This window comes from Oryctolagus cuniculus, chromosome 1 (genome assembly GCF_964237555.1).
Source record: "Oryctolagus cuniculus chromosome 1, mOryCun1.1, whole genome shotgun sequence".
NCBI lineage: Eukaryota > Metazoa > Chordata > Mammalia > Lagomorpha > Leporidae > Oryctolagus > Oryctolagus cuniculus.
The window spans coordinates 58,524,661-58,549,459 of NC_091432.1; the positions used below are offsets into that span (position 1 = coordinate 58,524,661).

General features: G+C 38.9%; 1 protein-coding gene and 1 pseudogene across 1 annotated transcript; one reads left to right on the forward strand and one right to left on the reverse strand.

Annotated features, from left to right (window-relative positions):
* The first annotated feature begins 238 nt into the window (after positions 1 to 238).
* Positions 239 to 1,187, forward strand: LOC100340464 (olfactory receptor 5P6-like). The gene has a single exon (XM_002708786.3). It carries the CDS (start codon positions 240 to 242, stop codon positions 1,185 to 1,187), a length of 948 nt encoding a protein of 315 aa, XP_002708832.1. The 5' UTR covers position 239.
* Positions 1,188 to 7,870: 6,683 nt separating this feature from the next.
* On the reverse strand, positions 7,871 to 24,715 carry LOC103350939 (prostaglandin E synthase 3-like; annotated as a pseudogene).
* Between the last annotated feature and the right edge of the window lie 84 nt (positions 24,716 to 24,799).

A 24,799-nucleotide genomic window follows, 5' to 3' on the forward strand; every position in this document is an offset into this window, starting at 1 on the left:
ATTTTGGAAGTTCCTACAAAAAGAAATTTAAATATAGGAAGACTCAATACACCTTAGTATGAGTATATACACTCTGGGAATCCAGAATATAAAACATATTTAATATAAAATTTGCATGAATCATTTTGTGTTTATAATAACATACATGTATGCATTAATGAAAGGAAACCTTCACAGTTATACAATCTTTGAAGAACTCTTTTCATCACAGGTTGATTTTACAACAGCTACATTGGCTCATGGATTCCCTGATATATGGGAACCACACTGCAGTGTCAGGGTTCATTTTATTGGGCTTAACAGATGATCCCATGCTACGAGTCGTCCTCTTCGTGATCATCCTATGCATCTACCTGGTGACCATATCTGGCAATCTCAGCACAATCGTTCTTATCAGAATCTCTTCTCAGCTCCATCATCCCATGTACCTTTTTCTGAGCCAACTGGCTTTTGTTGATATGGGTATTTCATCTTCTGTTACACCCAACATGCTTGTAAACTTCTTAAGACAGAGAGGCACAATCTCCTACTTTGGATGTGCCATTCAGCTTGGCTCAGCTGCTTTCTTTGGTACAGCTGAGGGCTTCCTCCTGGCTGTCATGGCGTATGATCGCTTTGTGGCAATCTGCAACCCCCTGCTTTATTCAACCAAAATGTCTACACATGTCTGTGTCCAGTTACTCATCATAACTTATGCAGTTGGTTTTCTCAATACCTGGCCGTTTGCCATATGCTTCCATTCCTTACTCTTCTGTGGGTCAAACAGAGTCAACCATTTCTTCTGTGATTTTGCTCCTTTAGTTGAACTCTCCTGTTCCGATGTCAGTATCCCTGTTCTTGTTCCCTCACTTACTGCTGGCTCCATCATTGTGGTTGCTGTGCTTGTCATAGCTGTCTCCTACATCTACATCCTCATCACAATCCTGAATATGCGCTCCACTGAGGGGCGCCACAAGGCCTTCTCCACCTGTACCTCCCATCTCACAGCAGTCACTCTGTTCTATGGGACTGTTACATTCATTTATGTGATGCCCAAATCCAGCTACTCAACTGACCAGAACAAGATAGTGTCTGTGTTCTACATGGTGGTGAACCCCATGTTGAACCCCCTCATCTACAGTCTCAGGAATAATGAGATTAAAGAGGCTCTGAAAAGAGAGCTTGGAAGGAAAGTATTGTCTTGGTGACCGCTGCTGTTTTTGTAGATTTTGATATAATATCCCATGAATATGATAATAAAAGGCAATTGAGTAACTACAGTTGGAATATATCTGTATCCGGAGTGAAACTTTTCAATCAACATAGGGAGTGGATTTTCAAATATCAAATAGTAAATCAGAGTCTCATGGTAAGATATCTTTAATATATTTAACTCATAATTTAAAAACATACTGTTTCACATAAAATGTAGGAAAATTATTTTTAACTATTGCTATTTTTCCAAATTTAGTAAATTGTGGAATTTCCATGTTATACTTCCAGTTCTTTAAGGTTATGTCTATTTTCAATAGCATCTTATGCTAAGTGTGCATAACTACAGTTAAGTATGGATATAAATTCTGAGATGACATGACAAAATATAACTGACTATACTTTGGAGGTGTTTTTGTTCCAATAAGGTTATCTGACAATAATGGGCTTTAAATCTGTCAGATTCTATTTTCTTGGCCTTGAACTCCAGCCTTGGATATATGGGAAAGGAGGAGATGCCCCTGACTAACTTATGTATGCCTCGGTCAGATCACAAGAAGCCACATCCTCTGAAGAAGTAGAAGGCTTCTTGGACTCCTCAGGGAATGATCAGAACAAATTTCTGGAGTGACTTCATCATGTTCCCTTCCACATTCAGCAAAGAATATTAAGGGACTTAGTTTGTTCCCTGGAGAATCTTGGTTTATATCCATATGCTGAAAACCAGAATGTTTATTTATCTTTCCCTAGCACTTTTGTATACCCACTTCTTAGTCTCTGGTAATAGGCACCATTAATCAATCAATTCATGGATTCAGAAGCATGAGAATAATTTTATTCATCTTCACCCACACTCCTATATTAGATGAGTCTTATACTTTCTGAGGCCTGAGGCCAACAGTTACCTACCACTTATCTCCACCTTCTCTGTCACCACTTACACTTCCAGCTGCTTCTCTTAACATTGAGTTAAAATTAACCATCACAGGGGTAATATTTAATGTGTCTATTTGACTAGGCTATGGTGTCCTGTTGTTTAGTGCAGCATGAGTCTAAATGTTATTCACATGGTGTTTTTGTGGTTGTGATTAACATTTAAATCAGCAGACATTAAATAAAGCCTATTGTCTTCCACAATACTGGTGGGCCTTGTCCAATCATTTGAAGGCCTCAAAAGAAAAGACTGGGAACCTCACAAGAGGAAGGAATTCTGCCTTCAGATGCAACATCAATTCTGGCTCATGTTTTTTTCAACTTACCCTACACATTTTGGACATGCTAGCTCTCACAACTGCATGAGCAAAACCCTTAAAATCTCAGACATGGAGAGAAGTGAAAGGAGAGAGAGAGGCAGAAAGAGAGGGAGAAGGAGAGGAAAAGAGACAGCAGGAAGAGAGAGACAGAGAGAAATGGATATGAATCGTTTCTCTAGAGAAGTCTGATAAATACAATCTTAATCAACTTGCTTCTTCTGTTGCTGTCTTCCATTTCATTCTCCTTACACCAATCACAGCCATAAATGTAAAGATTTGGTGTTTTCAAAAATAACAGACATACGAAAAGATGCTCAGGAACATTAACTAGCAGGGAAATGCAAAGAAAACCCACAATCAGGTTTCACCTCATCCAATAGAGGGCTATCATCCAAAAATCAAAAATTAGCAAATGCCGGCGAGGATGTGGAGAAAAGGGTACAAAAATATAATATGTATATATTAGCAAAATGGACATCTTGAGATATGATTACTGTTTATATCCCTTGTCTACCCTCCTGAGGAACATTAGTCTTTCTACTTACTACTTGTTGGATTCTTTATTTAATGGAGGACTAAGCTTGTGGCTATAAAGTAAATTGAAAGTATGTCATTGCAAGCATTAAAAGAAAAATAAAGGAAGGAAAAAGGAGGGTAGATGCGAGAGGGAGGCCCATGTTTGTTGCTGCCTCACGACCCTCTAATATGTAGTACTTTATTGGAAATATTTTTCCCTGCACCAGGCAGGGCAAAACCTCTTACACTGCAGGTACAGAACAAAATGTTTTTTCCCATGTTCCAAAAAGCCTCTTTAAAGCTCTAGATCAGGAGCAGTGTTGTACCATAGCAAGTAATGCCAGTGCCCACAACACTGGTGTCCCATATGTACACCAGTTCACATCATGGCTGCCCCACTTCTGATCCAGCTCCCTGCTAAGGCACCAGGGGAAAGCAGCAGAAGATGGCCCAGGTGCTTGGCTCCCTGCCACCCACATGGGAGACCTGTAAGGAGCTCCTGGATCTTGATTTTGGCTTGCCCTGGGCATTGTGGCCATCTGGGGAGTGAACCAGCAGATAGAAGATTCTCTCTCTTTCTCTTTCTCTACTCTTTCAAATGCAGTATCTTGTGAGAACAAAAGCTCTAGATTAAAGTAAGGACGCCATCATCTCCTTATAGAGCTGTGGGAGCATATTCTTCAAACCCACAATGAACTGGTAGTCACATATTCTGTGTTTGTTATCACTACAATAATGGAAGCTTCATACAGATAGTTACAGTAACTATTCTTCCTCAAGTTTCTAATTTTCACACAGTTACTACAGAACAATGAGTTTAAATGCGTATTTGATATGAATGAATGAAAAACTAATAAATTAATGGATGGCTAAGTTAAACTTTTGCTCTTGCTGAAGCCACTGTTTTTCCTAACTGGATTCTTACTACTCATCAGTTGAACATTTCTTCATGATAGAATTACTGAATGTTTGGATCTAATTCTGCTACATCTGTGACTTTTACAAAAACTCATATTTACCATATCTAGACCACTACCTCAAAATTTTTCTACACACAAAAAAAGATTTTATTTCTTTACTGATTTGAAAGGCAGAGTGGGAAAGACAGTGATCTTCCATCCCCTGGTTCATTCTCTAAATGGTCTCAATAGCCAGGTATAGGCCAGGCTGAACTCAGGAGGCAGGAACTCCATCTGGGTCTCCCACATGGGTGGCAGGAACCTGATTACTTGGGCTATGTTCTGCTGTCTGGCAAGGCACATTAGCAGGGAGCTGGGTGGAAGCAGACCAGCTGGGACTAGCACCAGCCCTCTGATATTAGAGGCTGGAGTCACAAGTGGCAGCCTAATATGATATGCAACCCAGCTTGACCCTACCTCAAAATGTTTTAACCCAGATTAACAACTAGTATTCCTGTTTACTTAAGTAAAAAAAATGTGTAATCACAATACCCTAAATTATATATTTGCAAAGTTGGACAGTAGAGCTTAATGTCAAATGTTAGTAGTGGAATTACAGAAGTAAATGTATTAGCAATAGCAGTTGACAATACCAGATTGTTGACTCCATTCTAGGTACTGTTGTTAGTGATTTACAAGAATGAATTCAGTAAATCCTCAGAATACTCCTATTATGTTTCTTCCCCCATGTTCATTTTAAATAGGATGTAAATGAGATAACATAACAGTTACACAAAAGATAAAGATTACAATATCTTCTTTACAATTTGACTTCTTTTAAGTCACATACTGTGGCGAGGGGTGGAGTGAGGAACTATTTGAGAATATTGTCCCACAAGAGGACTTTGTCTCTGGCACATTTCTTTTTAGAAAACACTTTCTGGGACCGATGCAGAGATGCAGTAGGTTAATCTGAGGCACCAGCATCCCATATGGGTGCCAGTTTTAGTCCCAGCTGCTCCACTTCCAATCCAACTCTCTGCTGTGGCCTGGAAAAGCAATAGAAGATGGCCCAAGTGCTTGGGTCCCTGCACCCACGTGGGAGACCCAGAGGAAGCTCCTGGTTCCTGGCTTTGGATCAGCTCAACTCCAGCCATTGAGGCCATTTGGGGAGTGAACCAATGGGTGGAAGACCTTTTTCTCTCTCTCCCTCTCACTGTCTGTAACTCTACCTCTCAAATAAATAAATAAAATATTTAAAAAATAAATTAAAAAAATAAAAAGACTTTCTGTTCAAAGTATAGAGATGTCTACATGTGAATATGGTAATTAAACTTGCCTTAATTATTTCAAATAAAATCAATAAGCCACTAAGTTTTTAAAAATGTTTTAAAGTATGTTTCTAGTTCCATAGGAGATGAGGTAAAACCATTCCTCTTAAGATCTCCCCCATATTACCAAAAAGAAACCCTGGATGTACACAACAAACAAGGGGAGGAAGACTTTGAGTGATGAAAGAAAGGTGGACCGCTTAGGGACTTCAGGACTTGAGGAACAGTAAAGCGAGTACTGATTCTTTTGGGCTTCTTGACTGATTTCATATACCTCAGAGACAGCAATGCAGAGCTCTAACATTCTCCATTCAAGTACATTTTAAAACAAATATTAATGGCTCTAGAGGGAGGCAAATGCTCCAATACAAAAATAATGGGGACTTCATCATCCCACTTTCATCAGGTGACAGATCAACGAGAAACAAAACAAAACAATAGAGCTCATCTACACTATGCACCAAATGGATATGACATCTATAGAACATTTTATCCTACATCTATGAATTCAAAAAAACTGAAATCATCCCTTGTATGTTTCCTGATCAAAATGGAATAAAGCTGAAAATCTATAGCATACAAAACTGTAGAAAACAAAAACACTGAGACTGAACAACCTGCTTCTGAATGAACAGTGGCTTACAGACAAAAATAAAATTTAAAAAGACCTGAAAAATTCCTGAAAACAAATGATGATGATAACAAAGCATATGAAAACTTAAGGAATACAGCAAAAGCAGTTCCAAGAGGAAAGATTCTAGCAATTAGTGCCTACATCAAGAAATTGGAAAGGTATCAAAGAACTATCCAATAATGCATCTCAAGGACCTAGAGACCCCAGAGCAAACCAAACCCAAAATTAGTAGGAGGAAAGAAATATTAAGAACTAGAAAATAAAATTGAAATAAAAATACCAGAGATCAGTAAAAATATAATTTTTAGAAAATTAACAAAATCGGTAAATCAATGGCCAAACCAACCAAAAAAGGGAGATCAAAATTAATGAAATCAGAGATGAAAAAGAGATATTACAGAAATAAAAAGAATCATCAGGAATAACTAAAAACAGCTATGTGTCAACAATTTGCAAAATCTAGAAGATACAGGGGCACATATGATTTAATCAAATAGAGGCACAAAGACACAGAGTACCTACTAAGCCAATGACCAAGACTGAGATGCTTGCAATAAAGAAACACACAGGCTTCCCTGATGAATTCTACCAAATATTTTAAGAGCTAATGTCAATTCATCTTAAATGATTCAAAAGTAATTCAAAGTGAGGGAACCCCTCTCAAACTCCTTCTATGAGACTAGCAGTGCCTTAATTCCAAAACCAGAAAAAAGATACAAGAAATAGAACTGCAGACCAATATACCTGATGAACACAGACTGCACAGGCAGTCAAAGCCAAAATTATCATTTGGGATTGCATCAAATTGAGAAGTTTCTGTACTGCAAAGGAAACAGGAAAGTGAATAGGCAAGCGACAGAATGGGAAAAAATATTTGCAAACTATGCGACCGATAAAGGGTTAATAACCAGAATCTACAAGAGATCAAGAAACTCCACAACATCAAAACAAACAACCCACTTAAGAGATGGGCCAAGGACCTCAATAGACATTTTTCGAAAGAGGAAATCAAAATGGCCAACAGACACATGAAAAAATGTTCAGGATCACTAGCCATTAGGGAAATGCAAATCAAAACCACAATGAGGTTTCACCTCACCCCGGTCAGAATGGCTCACATTCAGAAATCTACCAACAACGGATGCTGGCGAGGATGTGGGGAAAAAGGGACACTAACCCACTGTTGGTGGAAATGCAAACTGGACAAGCCACTATGGAAGTCAGTCTGGAGATTCCTCAGAAACCTGAAGATAACCCTACCGTTTGACCCAGCCATCCCACTCCTTGGAATTTACTCAAAGGAAATTAAATTGGCGAACAAAAAAGCTGTCTGCACATTAATGTTTACTGCAGCTCAATTCACAATAGCTAAGATCTGGAATCAACCCAAATGCCCATCAACAGTAGACTGGATAAAGAAATTATGGGACATGTACTCTATAGAATACTATACAGCAGTCAAAAACAATGAAATCCGGTCATTTGCAACAAAACAGATGAATCTGGAAAACATCATGCTGAGTGAATTAAGCCAGTCCCAAAGGGACAAATATCATATGTTTTCCCTGATCAGTGACAACTAACCAAGCACCAAAAAGGAAACCTGTTGAAATGGACACTATGAGAAAGAGTGACTTGATCAGTCCTTGTCCTGACTGTTGATGTACAACTTAATACTTTATCCCTTTTAGCATTTTTTATTCTACTTAATACTATTGGTTGAACTCTAATTAACACACAATTATTCTCAGGTGTTTAAATTTAACTGAAAAGTGATCTCTGTTAAATGTAAGAGTGGAAATAAGAGGGAGGAGATGTACAATTTGGGACATGCTCAAGCTGCCTTGCCCCAAATGGTAGTTAGAAATGTGCCAGGGGATTCTATTTCAATCCCATCAAGGTGGCATGTACCAATGCTCACTAGTCAAAGTGATCAATTTCAGTTCACAATTGATCACACTGATAGGTCTAAGAGTCAAAGGGATCACACAAACAAGACTAGTGTCTGCTAATACTAACTGATAGAATAAAAAAGGGAGAGAACGATCCAACATGGGAAGCGGGATACTCAGCAGACCCATAGAATGGCAGATGTCCTAAACAGCACTCTGGCCTCAGAATCAGCCGTTAAGGCATTCAGATCTGGCTGAAGAGCCCATGAGAGTATTTCAGGCATGGAAAGCCAAGACACTCTGGTAAAAAAAAAAAAAACCTAAATGAAAGATCTCTGCAAGTGAGATCCCAGTAGAAAGAACAGGTCATCAAAGAAGGAGGTACCTTTCTCTGAAGGGAGGAGAGAACTTCCACTTTGACTATGACCTTGTCTAAATAAGATAAAGTCGGCGAGCTCAGGGGGCTTCCATAGCCTTGGCAACTCATGACTAGAGCCTAGGGAGATTACAGACGCCATAAACAAGAGGGTCAATTTGCTAAGTCAGCAACAGGAGTCACTGCGCACTTACTCCTCTTGTAGGATCTCTGTCCTTAATGTGTTGTTCAATGTGAATTCATGCTATAACTTGTACTCAAACAGTATTTTACACTTTATGTTTTGTGTGGGAGCTAACTGTTGAAATCTTTACTTAATATATGCTAAATTGATCTTCTGTATATAAAGAATTGAAAATGAATCTTGATGTGAATGGAATGGGAGAGGGAGCGGGAGTTGGGATTGTTGCGGGCGGGAAGGAAGTTATGGGGGGCAGGGAAAAGCCATTGTAATCCATAAGCTGTACTTTCCAAATTTATATTTGCTAAAAAGTTAAAAAAATAAAGAAAAAAGAAATGGGGAAAAGCTGGAAGCATTTCCATTAAGATCTGGATCCAGACAATGATGACCACGTTCACCACTGCCATTCAATATAGTTCTGGTTTTAGACAGAGCCACTAGGCAATAAAAAGAAATCAAAAGGATACAAATTGAAAAGGCATGTTTTTCATATTCTTGGTGCCTGTGAAGTCCAGGAACAAGGCTCTAGCAGATTCAGTGTCATACGTCTTATATTAGTGATCCAATTTCTGCATATCCTTCCCTGCGTTAGTATTTTCACCATTTTTTGTTTTGAAGAAAAGTCTATATAACTAATGTGATAGTGAAACAGTATATGATGAACAAAACAACAAAATAGTAATGAAAGAAGTAAAATAACTGAACGAGTCAAGAGGAATATTGTGTCCATGGACTGGATGACAACATTTCAATGATACAAATTTTCATATTGATATATATCTATATAGTGTTTTTTATGGCTTTAATTTTACTTTTCTAATGATTAGCGATTTTGAACATGTTTCCATGTACTTACTTGCTATCACATGTCTTAATAAAGTGCCTGTTCAAATCGGCCTGTTTGTCCATTTTCTTCTTGGTTTGTTTCCTTGGAGTGACTGTTAACAATGTTCCATATAGGAGTACTCTGTCCAGTTTGTGATTTACAGATTCATTCTCCCATTACATGGCTTGTATTTTAATCTTGTCAACAGAGCCTTTCAGGAAGCAAAAGTTTTAATTTTTGCTATAGTGCTTCATTCTTTAAATTTATCAATTGCATTTTTGTATTGTCACCCTAGTCATAAAGATTTTTATGTCTTCCTGTAAGAGGTTTATAGTCAAGTTTGGAGATGTGGTATAGTGGGTTAAGCTGCTGCCAGCACCCCCAGCATCCCATATGGGCCTGGTTCACATCCCAGCTGCTCCACTTTGATCCAGCTCCCTGCTAATGCTCCTGGGAAAGCAGCAGAAGATGACCCAAGTGCTTGGGTCCCTGTACCCACATGGGAGACCCAAATGAAGCTCTTAGCTTTTGGCTTCTATCTGGCCAAGAGCCCTGGCCTTTGTGGACATTGGGGAGCGAACCAGAGGATGGAAGATCTCTCTCTCTTTCTCTCCCTCTCCCTGCCTTTGCCTCTGCCTCTCTGTAACTTCACCTTTCAAATAAATGAATAAATCTTTTAAAAATTTAAAGTGTTGTTTTATAGTCTTAAACTTTACATTTTGGTCTGTGGTCCATTTTAAGTTAATTTTTGTTATTAGGTGTGAGGTTTCAGTTTTGAGTCAGGATCATTTGTGCACTTACTTTTGCTTATCAAAGTCCCATTATTCCAACATCATTTGATGAAAAGACTATCATTTGAATTGCTTTTATAACTTACGATCACTTGGTTGTACTTGTGTGAACACATTTCCAAATTCTCTATTCCTTTCCATAGATGTATGTCTGTCTCTCCACTAATACCACACTGTCTTCTTTTTTATTTTTTTTAAGAAAAGGGGAATGAGAGAGAGAGAAAAAGAATCTTTTTTTTTTTTTTTTGACAGGCAGAGTTAGTGTGAGAGAGAGACAGAGAGAAAGATCTTCCCTTTTCCGTTGGTTCACCCCCCAAGACTCTGGCTGGCACCTTGCGGCCGGCGTGCTGCACCAATCTGAAGCCAGGAGCCAGGTGCTTCTCCTGGTCTCCCATGCGGGTGCAGGGCCCAAGCACTTGGGCCATCCTCCACTGCACTCCCTGGCCACAGCAGAGAGCTGGCCTGGAAGAGGGGCAACTGGGACAGAATGCGGCGTCCCGACCAGGATTAGAATCCTGTGTGCCGGCGCCGCAGGCGGAGGATTAGCCTAGTGAGCTGTGGCGCCGGCTCACACTGTCTTGAGTACTGTTGCCACACAATCTTTAATTTGGGTTGTGTTTCTTTATTGTTTTTTAGCAATTATTTTTCTTTCCATATAAATTTTAGAGTCAGATTGTTTTTCATTAGTAAGTAACTTTTTGTAATTTAAGACAATAATTGCATTAACACTATATAGATATATATCAATATGAAAATTTGTATCATTGAAATGTTGTCATCCAGTCCATGGACACAATATTCCTCTTGACTCGTTCAGTTATTTTACTTCTTTCATTACTATTTTGTTGTTTTGTTCATCATATACTGTTTCACTATCACATTAGTTATATAGACTTTTCTTCAAAAAAAAGAAATAAGATTAGAAAGTACACTCTCACTCTAACTTTTGACACTATTATAAGTTCTGAGTAGTACAACTTAAAAATCTATACATGGTGAGGGAATTTGTAAATGAATATAGGAAATTCAAAAAAAAGTCAGTTTTTTTAGGCCTTCCAACAGTTTATTAGAAAGAATGTAGACACTTTTCAAAAGTCGCTACTGTCATGAATATGCCATGAAAAACCAAAGTTTTTCAACCCTGGTATAATCTAAATCAAAATAAGAAATAAAAAATTCCCATAATGTGTTAACACCTTTTCAAAAATTTGCCATACTAACAGTGCAAATATAAATCTGTATAGACTGTCAAGCAACAATGCACAGCTTTCTTTGTCCTCCATACTAAGAGGTGTAAAAGTTTTAGGGCCAAACAATAACAAATGAAAAGGCTTCAAAAAGCTTCTAAGTTAGGGCATTCACTAGTTTTGGCTTAGATACAGCTGGAGCACTGACAAGAGATAACTTACATGTAATAATGTGCAGTATGTGTTTTGGAAAATAAACATTAGTGGAGCAATCCTGAAGGACACGCCAGAGCACCAGCAGCTTACGTGTAAGGTGGCAGTCACTCTGTGTGCATGTCCTAAAATCTAAAATGTATTTACATCTCTCCCTCAGCTGAGAGTTTCCCATCCTGTCAGTATGTTAGGAAGTAAAGGAGACTTAGGTGAACTGTTTTTATTGATCACAACTGCTGTGTCAGTTATCTAGGACCTCAACAGTTTCATGGAAGTCTGGGAAATGTTTATGCACAAAGTTGCTACTTAAAATTGCCCCATAAAATTGTATGTTATCAACCCTTAGTGAATCCTTTAAAAACAGGCTGAAAAATGGGCTAAAGGAAGCCTACACAGCATCTGCCTTTAGAGCTATCAACTCATGAATTCTCTCAATTCAAAACTTTGCAGAGAAGTTTCTCAAAACGCAGGTGATGACAGCATTCCTTACTCCAAATCTGACATTTTGTCAGCATCACCATCTTGTGATTCGTCATCTGCTCCATCTCCTTCTGTTAAATCGAATCCTCATGTCCACCCATGTTGTTCATCAATTCAGAGGAGTGATCAAATTCAGACATGCCTTCATGTGAATCATCTTCCCAGTTATTCTAATCATTGAAGTCCACACTAAGCCAATTAAGCTTTGCTCTTTTTTCTTTTTTCTTTCTTTTTTTTTTTTTTTGTAACCCTGCTCATGACTGGCCAGATTCTTCTTTCAGTTAACAACATAAAATTAATCTGTTTTGTGCTTCGAATCATTTGGATCAATACAGTGGAAAAGATTAATTTCATTTAAATGTTTAAAATGATCCCTTCTTCCAAGACAACTGAATGTAAGTTTGGATTGTTCAAAATTTATATTAACATATTTACAGTCTTCAACATAAAATTCGATGAAATTATGGTCCCTTCAATCATACCACTTTGGAGAAGCCGGCTGCCTTGTGAATGGAGCTGAGGGAAAGGGGAGCAGGTGGTCGGGGCGTGCTGGCAGCAGTGGCAGGGGAGTGGACTCCTCTCTGGTGGCTGAGTCTCTGGCAGGTTATCCAGGTCACAGGTCTCTTCCGGCTTCCCTCAGCAGACCCTGGAGGTGGGCTGGAGACAGCAACTCCTGCGGTTGGAAAGAGGAAAGTGTAGGAAATGGGGCGCAAGGACAGAGGATGAACGAACATACCTGCATGCCTGTGACTGAGGCCGGGCAGACAAAAGTCAATTTTTTAAAATTATTTTAATTTTTAATTTAAATTAACCCATTCATAGCACACAGGGTCAAAATGCAAAATTTAATTATATACTAGCAAAAAGCACTTGAAAATTAAAACAAATTCATGTTAAAATATAAATCAATACTATTCAAAACAACACCAAAAATATGAAATGCTTAGAGATAAACCTAATAAAATATAGGCCGGATAAGTATGCTGAAAACAAATAACTATGGATGATAAAATAAAAGAAAATCCTAATAGATTGAGACATTCACAATATTTCATATTTTCAATATTATTGCATCAATTCTTTCCTAAAATGATTTATGAATTCAATGCATTAGCAATAAAATTTTCAGTAAATTTGAAAACAGAATTTGATAAATATTCTAAAATTGATTTGGAAAAAGACAAAACAATTTTGGAAAAGGGAACCAAATATGAGAGACTCAGATGACCTAATTTTAAGTCTTACTATAAATCAGTAAACAGTAATCAAAAGATTGTGGTAGGATAAACATATAGCTTAATGGATTTTTTTTAAGATTTATTTTTATTTATTTGAAAAAGTTACAGAGAGAGAGGGAGAGACAGAAAGAATGGTCTTCCATCCACTGGTTCACTCCCTAGATGGCTGCAACGGCCAGAGCTGTGCCGATCTGAAGCCAGGAGCCAGGAGCTTCTTGCAGGGTCTCCCATGTGGGTGTAGGGGCCCAAGGACTTGGGCCATCTTCTACTGCTATCCCAGGCCACAGCAGAGAGCTGGATCGGCAGAGGAGCAGCTGGGACTGGATCCTGCAGCCATGTGGGATGCCAGCGCTTCAGGCCAGGGCTTTAACCTGTGCCACAGTGCTGGTATTTTTAAAGGCTCCAAAATATATCCACACATCTATAATTGATTTTTTTTTACAGAAATGACAATGAAATTCAGAAGAACAATTTTTCAAGAAAATGGGCTGAGACAATTAAACATCAAATTTAAAGTAAAATCTCAACACTCACCTCAAATGTAATACAAATGCAAATTTAAACTACATCTTACAGACCAGCATTGCAGCATAGCAGGTTCCTACAATGCTGGCATCCCATATGGGTGCCAGGTCACATGACAGATGCTCCAGCTCCCTTCTCATCCAATTCCTTGCTAATGTGTCTGGCAAAGCAGGGGAAGACAGCCAAGCCCTTGGGCCCCTGCCACCCATGTAGGAGACCCCAGTGAGTTCCAGGCTCCTGGCTTCAGCTTGGCACAGCCCTGGCTATTGCAGCTACTGGGGGAGTGAACCAGCAGATGGAAGACCTCTCTGTCTCTCCCACTCTCCAACTCTGCCCTTCAAATAAATAAGTAAATATAAATAAATAATCTAAAAACAAATAAAGATGCTGTAACTAATGTAAAACAACATAATAGAATATCCAGGAAATAAAACAAGAAAAACAGTATAGAGAAAACCTTACTGAATGAGGTGAGGATAAAATTTCTTAAATATGACAGCAAATACTTCAACCATGAAAAAAAATGAAATGATGTACAGGACTTCATAAAAATGAATGCTTTAAGAACTTTGAAAGACACTTTTTAAAAATGAAAATGGTGGAGTTGGTATTTGGTGCTAATGGTTAAGATGCAGTTTGGGATGTTCACATCCCGTGTCAGAGTACCTGGGTTAGAGTCCCAGCTCAATTCCTGATTCCATTTTCCTGCTCATGTGTACCATGGGGGTGGCAAGAGGTAACCGGGTTCCTGCCACCATTGTTGGAGACCCAGATGGAGTTTTGGTTTCCAGGCTTTTGCAGGCATTTGGAGATTGAACCAGTAGATGGGATACCTCTTTCTACATTTCAAGTAAAATAAAAAATTAAGCCGGCGCCACGGCTCACTAGGCTAATCCTCCACCTGCGGTGCCGGCACCCCGGGTTCTAGTCCCTGTCGGGGTTCTGTCCCAGTTGCTCCTCTTCCAGTCCAGCTTTCTGCTGTGGCCCGGGAGTGCAGTGGAGGATGGCCCAAGTGCTTGGGCCCTGCACCCGCATGGGAGACCAGGAGAAGCACCTGGCTCCTGGCTTCAGATCAGCACGGTGCGCCGGCTGCAGTGGCCATTGGAGGGTGAACCAACGGAAAAGGAAGACCTTTCTCTCTCTGTCTCTCTCTTACTGTCCACTCTGCCTATGAAAAAAAAAATGAAAATTTAAGGGGCCGGCGCTGAGGCGCAATGGGTTAATGCTCTGGCCTGAAGTGCTGGCATCACACGTTGGCGCCGGTTTTAGTCCCTGCTGCTCCTCTTCTGATCCAGTGCTCTGCTATGGCCTGGGAAAGCAGTAGAAGATGGCCGAAGTCCTTGGGCCCCTGCACCCATGTGGGAGACCTGGAGGTAGCTCCTGGCTCCTGGCTTTGGATTGGTGCATCTCCAACCATTGCGGCCAATTGGAGAGTGAACTAGCAGATGGAAGACCTCTCTCTCTCTCTCTCTCTGCTTCTCCTTTTCTCTCTGTTTAACTCTGACTTTCAAATAAATAAATAAATAAATAAATCTTTAAAAAAATAAAATAACAGACTAATAAAATATTTACAGAATATATTTCAATTAAAGGACTTGTATCCTAACACATAAAGAGTTCTTACAAATCAATGACAAGAGAAAAATAACTCAACTTTTTAAATGGGTATAATATTTGAATAGACACTTCATAAAAGAGACACGATTGGCAAAAAGTACTTGAAACTGATGCAACCAGTCACTAGGCAAATGCAAATTAAAGAACAAAGGTGCTAATACTACACACATATTAGAATTTTTACTTTTTAAAAAATTGACAATACTAAGTGCTAGTACACACAGCAAACAGAACTTAAGTGCAATGTAGGTGGAAATGGAAAATGGTCCTGCATTTTGAAAAACTGTTCTGCAATTTGTTATAAATTTTAAACATACACCAAGCATAACAACCAGCAATCCCAACACTATGTGTTTATTCAAGAGAAATACATTTGTCTACCCAATGACCTGTATGTAGATACTTATAGAAGCTTTTTTTAATAGAAGCCAAAAACCAGAATGAACCCAAATGTCCATAACTGAATGAAAAAATTTTAGTATATTAATATAATAGATATATTTTGAAGGACTATAACACAATCCCATCTCTTAAATCTATCTTTCACAATGCCCATGATATCATTCAAAATTATTATCATAGTAGGAAAAAGGGAAATATGATGCAGATTCAAGATAATGTGCTAGAAAGTAACTTAAAGGAAAAACTGAAAACAATGAAATCACCTTCAATATACATTTTTCAATTCAAGAAAGCCAAGAAAGACCGTGGAAATGTGATCTTCCTACTTTTTACTTGTTGAATATTATGGCTGGTGGTGAATTAAGCCTGTGAATATAACATGGACTAAAATTATGTCTTTGCAAACAATGATGAAAGGAGGGAGAGAGGGAGGCACAAAGGGGAGGGAGGAGGGAAGGAGGTGTGGTTGTCTTCTTGGAAATGTACGTATGGAATGCATGAAATCTATTTTCTTTATATTAATAAATAATAGGAAAAAGAGAACATAAAGAAAATGTCTAATAAAGAAAATAAAGAAGTCTAGGGCTTTTTCATTCAATGATATTAGCAAAATCAAAAACCACAGGGATGAGTGTGGTGGCACAGCTAATGACACTACTGCTTGGGACGCCCACATCGTACATCAGAGTGCCTGGTATTGAGTCCTTCCTCTGCTTCTGATCCAGCTTCTGGAGAATGTGTACCTTTGGAGGAAGCAGATGATGGTTCATGTTCTGGGTCTCTGTCACCCAGGTGGGAGTGCTGGATGGAGTTCCTGGCTCCTGGCTTCCATCTGGCCTAGTCACAGCTGATGCCTGCACTTGGGGAAGGAAGACTTCTCTTCATGTGTCTCCCTCCCCTAATCTGCCTCCCACCCTAAGCCTTATTAAAAATCAAAAAAACACAGGAATATTAATAAAGAAAAACTCAGTGGTATTAATTATATAAATAAGACATGCAAATGGAGACCTAAATATCCATTTTGTAGGGATAATAAAGGTTTAAAAAAACACTGTAGACAGGGCCATGGTTGTATTACCTGATGTCAGGACCTCAGATCAGAGTGCAGATTCAAGTCCTGGCTACTCTGCTTCCAATCCAGTTTTCTGCTTATAAGCCTGAAAAGTCACCAGGTGATGGCCCAAGTTCTTGGACCCCTGACACCCATGTAGGAGCCCCGGACAGTGTTCCAGGCTCCTGCTTTCAGCCTGCTCCAGTCATGGCTGTTGCAGCCATTTAGGGAGTGAACTAGCAGATAGGGGATCTTTCTTTCTTTCTGTCTTTCTGATGCTCTTTCAAATAAAATAATAAATATAATAAATATTCATTATAATAATTCAAAACAAGTAACTGATGGGCCTCATAAGTGCTTAGGTTTGTCATTCTATGTCAAAGTATGTGAGTCTGACCCCATATTTATATGTGCATTATGCACATCATTTTATGGGCAAACACTTGTCATAAATAAAAATACAGTAGTAAATTATTGTAAAAACAAAATAATAAAATCTAAAAATATAAACATTTATTGTAGAGGTGGTCTTTGTAGTATATAAATTAAAATAGTGCTTAGGATGCCTATATCCCATATCAGTGTGTCTTCTGATATAGGTTCCTGCTAATGCATACTCAGCTAGGCAGCAGGTGATGACTCAAGTTCTTATATCTTTGCCTCACACATGGGAGACCTGGGTTGAGTTCTGAGTAGCTGGCTTCAGCCAGGTTCGGCGCCAGCTGTTGCGGGAATTTGGAGACTGTTAATAGCAGATAATCTATCTCTCTTTCAAATAACAAAAACTCAAAAATTATGAACAGCTTTATACCAACAAGTTTGATAAGCAGTAAGAAATGAATATTTCCAGAAAAATATACCTTGTTGGAACTAAAAAAATATCCCTGTCATTCATCAGACTGGGAAGACAAATGCAGATAAGTCACTATAAATGCCATCATTATCCCATTTTGAAGTATCCACTGTTATCTTACTAATAATGTACCCAGGTCTGATTATCTATTCCCTCAGATTACCAGGGATACCCAAATGTTTAACTGTGATCATCACCTTAAGACAGGTCCCAATCCCTACTTCTCCTAACATCACTTCAAAAACAGAAGTCTGCCCCAAGATCAAACTCACATCCCTAATTTCCTTCTCAGAATCCTTCCATATGACTCCTCTCAATCTTTTAATAGGTATTTGCCTCCTCTTCATTGTGGGAAGTATGTGAGGGTCCTATAGAGCCTCCTGTCTATATTGAGCCAATACCCTTACTTCTGTTGGACAGTAGGCTAGTTCCTGCTGGTTTCTGACCATAATCTGAGATGTTTGAGTGATTGAATACAATTGACAATTGGTGAAATTTATGGTATGAACATCATAGGTTTCATATGTAGAGTATGGATGAACAGAGTGTTTTGGAGTTAAGAAAGTAGAGCAAATTTGAGATTACATTGTTAGTTGAGCTTTTTAGGTTTTGAAATCGCCGTCAAAAACAGCTATAAAGAAGAAATTTCTGATGTGAATACAAAAGTTCTCAGTGAATGAGCAGTGGCAGGAAGATCAATGGGGCAGGAAGGAAGTGTGATGGTTGGTTTGGGGAGCAGGGCCCTGTGGGGAGCAGGGCCCGTCTCCTGCAACATGGCGAAATAAGTACTGAGACTATCCAGACTAGAATAGACTACTGAGACTATTGAGACTAACTCTATGCGCCTGATCTCCCACCATATGGCGTTGAGAGGGAGTAAACAAATCTTACACAGCTGCTTCGTCAATTAGCTGATTCCTGATCCAACCTCTGATTGGAGGAGAACAGCGTGCTCAGCACGTGGGCAGCAGAGCACGGATTGGTGGGAGAGGACTATAAAGGCGAGATAGAAGCAGCGCGGTGGGGATTCGCTTAAGCGCGGTGAGGCACCGCAGACATCTCACACCACGCGCCGAAAGAATAACAAGAATGCGGAAGCACACCAAGTGGAATGCAGTTAGAATGCGGTTAGCACAGGAGCAAACTTGAGCGCACAACGCAGAGTCATTCGCTTAAACAACAGCGTCCGGTCCGGTGTCGTTCTCCCGCGAGCCCGCGGAGGAGCGACAGTTGGCATGTCATAAATCTCAAAGAAGATTATGTTTAGCACTGAGGATCAAACAGAAAAGTTTGTAAAATTTAACAAGGTCCCTCCTGAATCTGATAACTGTGAATTGTCAGTCAATACTGATAAGGCACTGTATTCTTTCTGTCATGTATGTTTAAGACAAATAGACAGCATCAGTTAATTTTCCCACATCTTATACATGCTATCCTATTTAAAACCTATGACCGTTTTATGAGATAGAAATTGTTAACTCAGTGTTAATAAAGTTATCCACTGATCATGAACTTACATCTCAAATAATGTGAACAATTTTACTAAGTACGTGTACCTCAAACTGAACCTAGGTTTTTTGGTTCCAAAGGCCACTGTTTACATGAAGGATCATTTTTTGCCCAAGCCTCCATGGATCAGCAACTTTTAGGAAGGTGGTAAAACCTTATTTGCTAAAAGAAACCCATTTTTATTAGGTTATATACATTAAAAATTACTCTTTTGGGGCCAGCATTGTGGCGCAGCCAGTAAAGCTGCCTCTGGGGGTGCTGAGTATAAGATACGTAAGTCTGAGTATACAGACTTCCAAAAAGAATCATCTTGGGGTTTTTCCCTGCAGTTAAATGGCCATCAACTCAGTAACAAATTTCTTCATTTCTATTCCTTCCTTTAACTCCTTTTCAATTTAGTTCAAAGGTTATTTCAATTGAAAAACACTCTTACATCATCACACTGACCCCATTTTAGCAGATAATTGTTCTAAACATAGGGTAGGCTTCTGGGAAACCAAAAACTCTCTCCTTCACATGAGACAGGGGGAACAAGACATAATATAAATGTCATGAGACAGGGGGAACAAGACATAATATAGCCGGCGCTGCGGCTCACTAGGCTAATCCTCCACCTTGCGGCGCCAGCACACCGGGTTCTGGTCCTGGTCGGGGCGCCGGATTCTGTCCCGGTTGCCCCTCTTCCAGGCCAGCTCTCTGCTGTGGCCAGGGAGTGCAGTGGAGGATAGCCCAAGTGCTTGGGCCCTGCACCCCATGGGAGACCAGGATAAGTACCTGGCTCCTGCCATCGGATCAGCGCCGTACACTGGCTGCAGCGCGCTGGCCGCGGCGGCCATTGGAGGGTGAACCAGCAGCAAAAGGAAGACCTTTCTCTCTTTGTCTCTCTCTCACTGTCCACTCTGCCTGTCAAAAAAAAAAAAAAAAAAAGACATAATATAAAGTATACCCTGGCATATTGATGCCCCTTTGGGGAGGGCCAGCCAAGATTTTAATTAGTCACCTGGCTCCCTATGTTATTTCTGTACAACCCAAGGACCTTTCTCTCAAAGGGGGCAAGCAACAATAGCCCTAGGGGCTTTGCTACACTCTATTAGAGGTTTCCTTTATTTCCTGCCAGACATACAAAGACATCCACCTCTATCCTCCCAGCATGTACGATGTAACTGCATTCTTTATCCAAGGTGGGACGTCAACATTTCATATTGTAAGTCTTCACCCCTTCACCACCCATAAAACTAAGCGGAAAACCTTGCTTTCTGAAGTTATTTTTGGAATTCAGATTCAATAATTTTGGCTCTGAAGGTGAGTGTTATATTCAACATTCAATTTTATTAAAATAAAAGAACTACCCCCAACCTTAGCTATGATTCTGATAGAAATTGTGAGGTTTCCACAAACATGGATCATGGAATAGTTACACAGAGAACACACAAAGCAGCCTGCCCTTCATTCCTTGGGACAGTTAGTCTGCAGCAGCCAAAGCCATTAATAAGCTTATGCTAATGAAAATATGAAAAGGAAATCAGAAAGAAACAACCTGATATTGTGTTGGATGAAACTCAGACTGTCATTCATCATCAAAGATGAACAATGCATTGAGAGAAAGGACATTTAAATGTCAAAGTGCCTGATGTGGGTGGACAAGCATAAAAGTTATGTCAAAATGGAGAACTCTAGAACAGACTGTAGGTGAACAGAGGAGAGGAAGGGAAGGACAAGTATCAGTTGGTATATATATATACACACACACATACATATGTTTTATATATATATATGTACATACATATATATATATATATATATGAATGGCATAGTCTAGAACCAAGAAGCGATTAGATGCTGCACTTCTTGCTTTATTTTGGAATTCGTGAAAATCTCCTGACATGTATTAAAGGACAATTATACTTCTTATAAAAAATGAGTAATTGAAACTATATGAATACTTCATTTTTATTTAGTGAAAATTAGTTACTAAACCCTCACACATGACCAAATACCTCTGGGGACTTTATAGATATTTCTTTTAATTTCAAACAAAGCTTCACTATAGGGGAAAATAATCTCATTTTACTAATGCAAATGATGAGTCAGAGATTTATGCATCCTAATACAGATGGTCAAAGGGAGAAGTACGATTGCTGACTCCAGTCTCCATGACTGCTGCCATCACAGATTGAGGCTCAGAAATGAAAGCAATGTTGCCCCCACTGACATCTGCTTGAGTCCAGTAGTAAAAATGCACTTATGCTGCTCAGGGTTTGGCCTTATTCCTCAGAGTATTTTTAGATGCTGACAAAGAGCATGGAGGGGAAGGTAAAAAGTATGCTACAGGCGAGACAGCCAAAGGAACCATGGATGCTTGATTTAAGAAAAGTGAAGTCAATGGATGTGTGGTCGCTGTATTAAAATATTTCAGCAATTTTATATAGAAAGTATACGCATTGTACCATTAAACACACATGGGAACAACTGATAAGATCATCAGCCATGTTTTCAAAAGATTTACTCATTTTAAAGGCAGAGTGATAGAGAAAAAAAGAGAGAGAAAGAGATGTTCTACCTGCTGGTTCACCCCCCACAAGCTCACAAAAGCCAGGGCCAGGACAGGCTGAAATCAGAAGCCAGGATCTTCATCCTGGTCTCCCAAGTGGAACCCAAGCAGTTGGGGACCATCCACTACCTCCCAGGCATATTAGCAGGGAGCTAGATAGGAAATGTACAGTAGCCAAGCCTTGAAAAAGACATACCATTACAGGGCATTGGTATCCCAAGTGGTGGCTTAACTTGGTTTGCCAGAGACCCACCCCTAAATATCATTTTTTTCAATGATAGAGCTAGGGCCCGGTGTTGCAGTGTGGTACGTAAAGTCACCATCTGTGACACCATGATCCCATATGGGCACTGGTTTGATTTCTGGCTGCTCCACTTCCAATCCAGCTCCCTACTAAAGGCCTGGGAAAAGCAGCGGAGGATGATCCATGTGTTTGGGCCCCTGACACTCACGTGGGAGACCTGGATGAAGTTCCTGACTCCTGGCTTTGGCCTGGCCCAGGCCCGGACATTGCAGCCTTTTGTGGAGTGAACCAGCAGGTGAGGATCTGTCTCCCTCTGCCTCTCTCTGTAACTCTTTGAAATAAATTAATACATTTTTAAAATGATAGCGTTAACAGCAAAGGCAGTAAGCTGTCTGCCATTTGGGTAATTTAAGCACACCCAATGAAGATCACTCAAAGAAGAGAATACATTTTTAATGAGTTGCAGGTTCTTAACTATTGATTCATCATGCCTCACAATTCACTTAAATAACTCTAGGTCTCATCATTGGAAAAACTAAATGCCCACCTGTTCTGAAGTAAATTTAGAATTTTTAAAAAAAATTCAGACATTTTAAGACACTATTTACAGCTATTAGTCATTTACAGTAAATATCCAAGACCTTAGGAATAGCAAAAATATTGTTCACAGAAAATTGTGTTTCTGTGAAAAGTAGAACCAATAGCATTGAATAGTAAACCTCAGTGACTGTTCACAGGACTTTCAAAAAGTAGAAAATTTGCAAGGAAGTATAGGTAGAGAGAAGCATTTAAAAAAGTGGTTGAAGATGGACTCTGGAGTTCCATAAATATCATCCTGAGTTTGATATATTTTGGTTATGAAGATTACTTAAAAACATGTAATATTTTACAGATAATACTAAGTAAAAATGTCAATTACAAAATAGAACATTCAATAGGATTACAAGTATATAAATTCTACATACATATACCTGAAAATTAAGAGAAATCAAAATGGATTATATGGGCTTTTCAGTTAAATAATGTGGAAATATAAAAAAAAAAGCATGCAAAAAATTGTAAATCAATAGCAATTACTTAAAGAGATGTTATTTAGCTGAAGTTAATGGAATGAAAAAGGTGTACAAGTGAAATTTTTAGGTCTGAAATAAATCCCAGTTTAAATTTATTATTATTATTATTATTAACAATTTATTTATTTATTTGAAAGGTTAAATTACACAGAGGGATAGAGGTAGAGGGAAAGAAGTCTTCTAACTGCTGGCTCACTCCCCAAATGCCTGCAATGGCCAGGACTGGGCCAGACAGAAGCCAGGAGCCAGGGGCCTTATCTGGGTCTCCCATGTGGCTGCAGGGGTCCAAGCACTTGGGCCATATTCTGCTGCTTTCCCAGGAGCAGTAGAGGGATCTGGATGGGAACTGAAGCAGTTGGGACACAAACCAGTGCCCATATGGGTTGCTGGTGCTGTAGATGACAGCTCAACCTGCTATACCACAGCACCAGCCCCCAGTTTTTTTATTTTATATTTGGCAGAAATGCTTAAAATTTTTCACAAGTCTATTTTCTCATTCTTATAACTTTATATTCTACTTTTCACTGAATCTTCAGCATGCCCTGAAATTGTCATCTTCTCTTATCAGTTATTAATTCTGCTTTTGAAAGACTGCCTCCAAACATAAGAGATTTGTCACAGCAAAATGTCATAAAAACACCAAATTACTAAACTCTTTAATGGAAATACATGCAGGAATTCAAGAAAGCAAAGACCAGTAGGGAAAACTTAAGTTTAGTATTTTCATTATTGCAAATCATGAGCATATCCTTCTTTGGAAAAGAGTATACTTTTTAAAAATTATTGCTTTAAAACAACTGGTAATGGGATTATTCTCTTTAATCCATCATATTTTGGATACTATCCTTCTGGTGCTTGATCTAATTTGTAGGAATATTAGCCCTCCTTTTTATGTTAAAAGTAACATACAGCAAATATCATGGTTTGGTAAATATCTCCAAGCATTTTAACTCACTTTCAGACTTGTGTATAATCATCAATGCAATCAGGATACATAAGAGATACACAAACTACCAAAATCCTTTGATCTAACCCTTTAGAATTCATCTCTGTCCACTTCAAACTTCTGAAAAACACTTATCTGTCTCCACAAATATATTTTTTCAAGAATATCATATTAATTGAATCAGATAGTGTGTAATCTTTTGAGAATGGTTTCTTTCATTTGACATGACTTGGAAATTTATCCAAATGATATTTTTCCTTTTTTGCTAAGTAGTATCCTATTGCATGGATATAGTAGTGTGTTTATCAGTATACTTGTTGGATGATATTTGCAATTCCTAAAGTATGTGGCAATTATGAATAGAGGTGCTATAGACATTAATGTATAGGCATTTAAGTAAATATAAGTCTTCATTTCTTCAGGATTAATACCTAGGAGTAGTGTTGCTGGATCATGTAGCAAATGGAAACAAGTGATAAAGACACAATACTGGGAGCTCAATTGATGACAGAATCAATAAAATTTTATTAGATGCGGTATGATTAGAGGAAGAAGGCTAAGAGTAATACCATGTTGCAGACAGGAGAGACTAGGTGGATGGTGGAGTCATTTCCCAGATACAAAATGTAAGAGTAGTTGTCAAGGAATAGGATGAGGTTGATATGAATGAGGCGCTGGTGGAATTTCCAAAAGGAGGGTCCTGATATGTAACTGAAACTATAGATCTAGACCTTAGCGCAGAGATTCACCCAGGAGTCATGGTTTCAAATGAATTTATACATAAATATTAGAGATGAAAAATATTTAACTGAGGTCCCAAAGACTGAGTTTGAACAATTTACATTTTATACAAAGAGGAATGAGCAACCACAATAAAAAAAAGCCTCAATCCTATAAACCGCCTTTGTTTACAGATTGGGCAGAAGATGAAGTCATAGTCGCAGTAAATAAATGTCAGAAATAACAAACAGAAACTAGGAATGTGTGTAATGAACGTATTAAAAAATATCTGCATCTCCC

Excerpts from the sequence above, each read along its gene's own strand:
- LOC100340464 (XM_002708786.3), top strand. The coding sequence starts at position 240 with ATGGATTCCCTGATATATGGGAACCACACTGCAGTGTCAGGGTTCATT.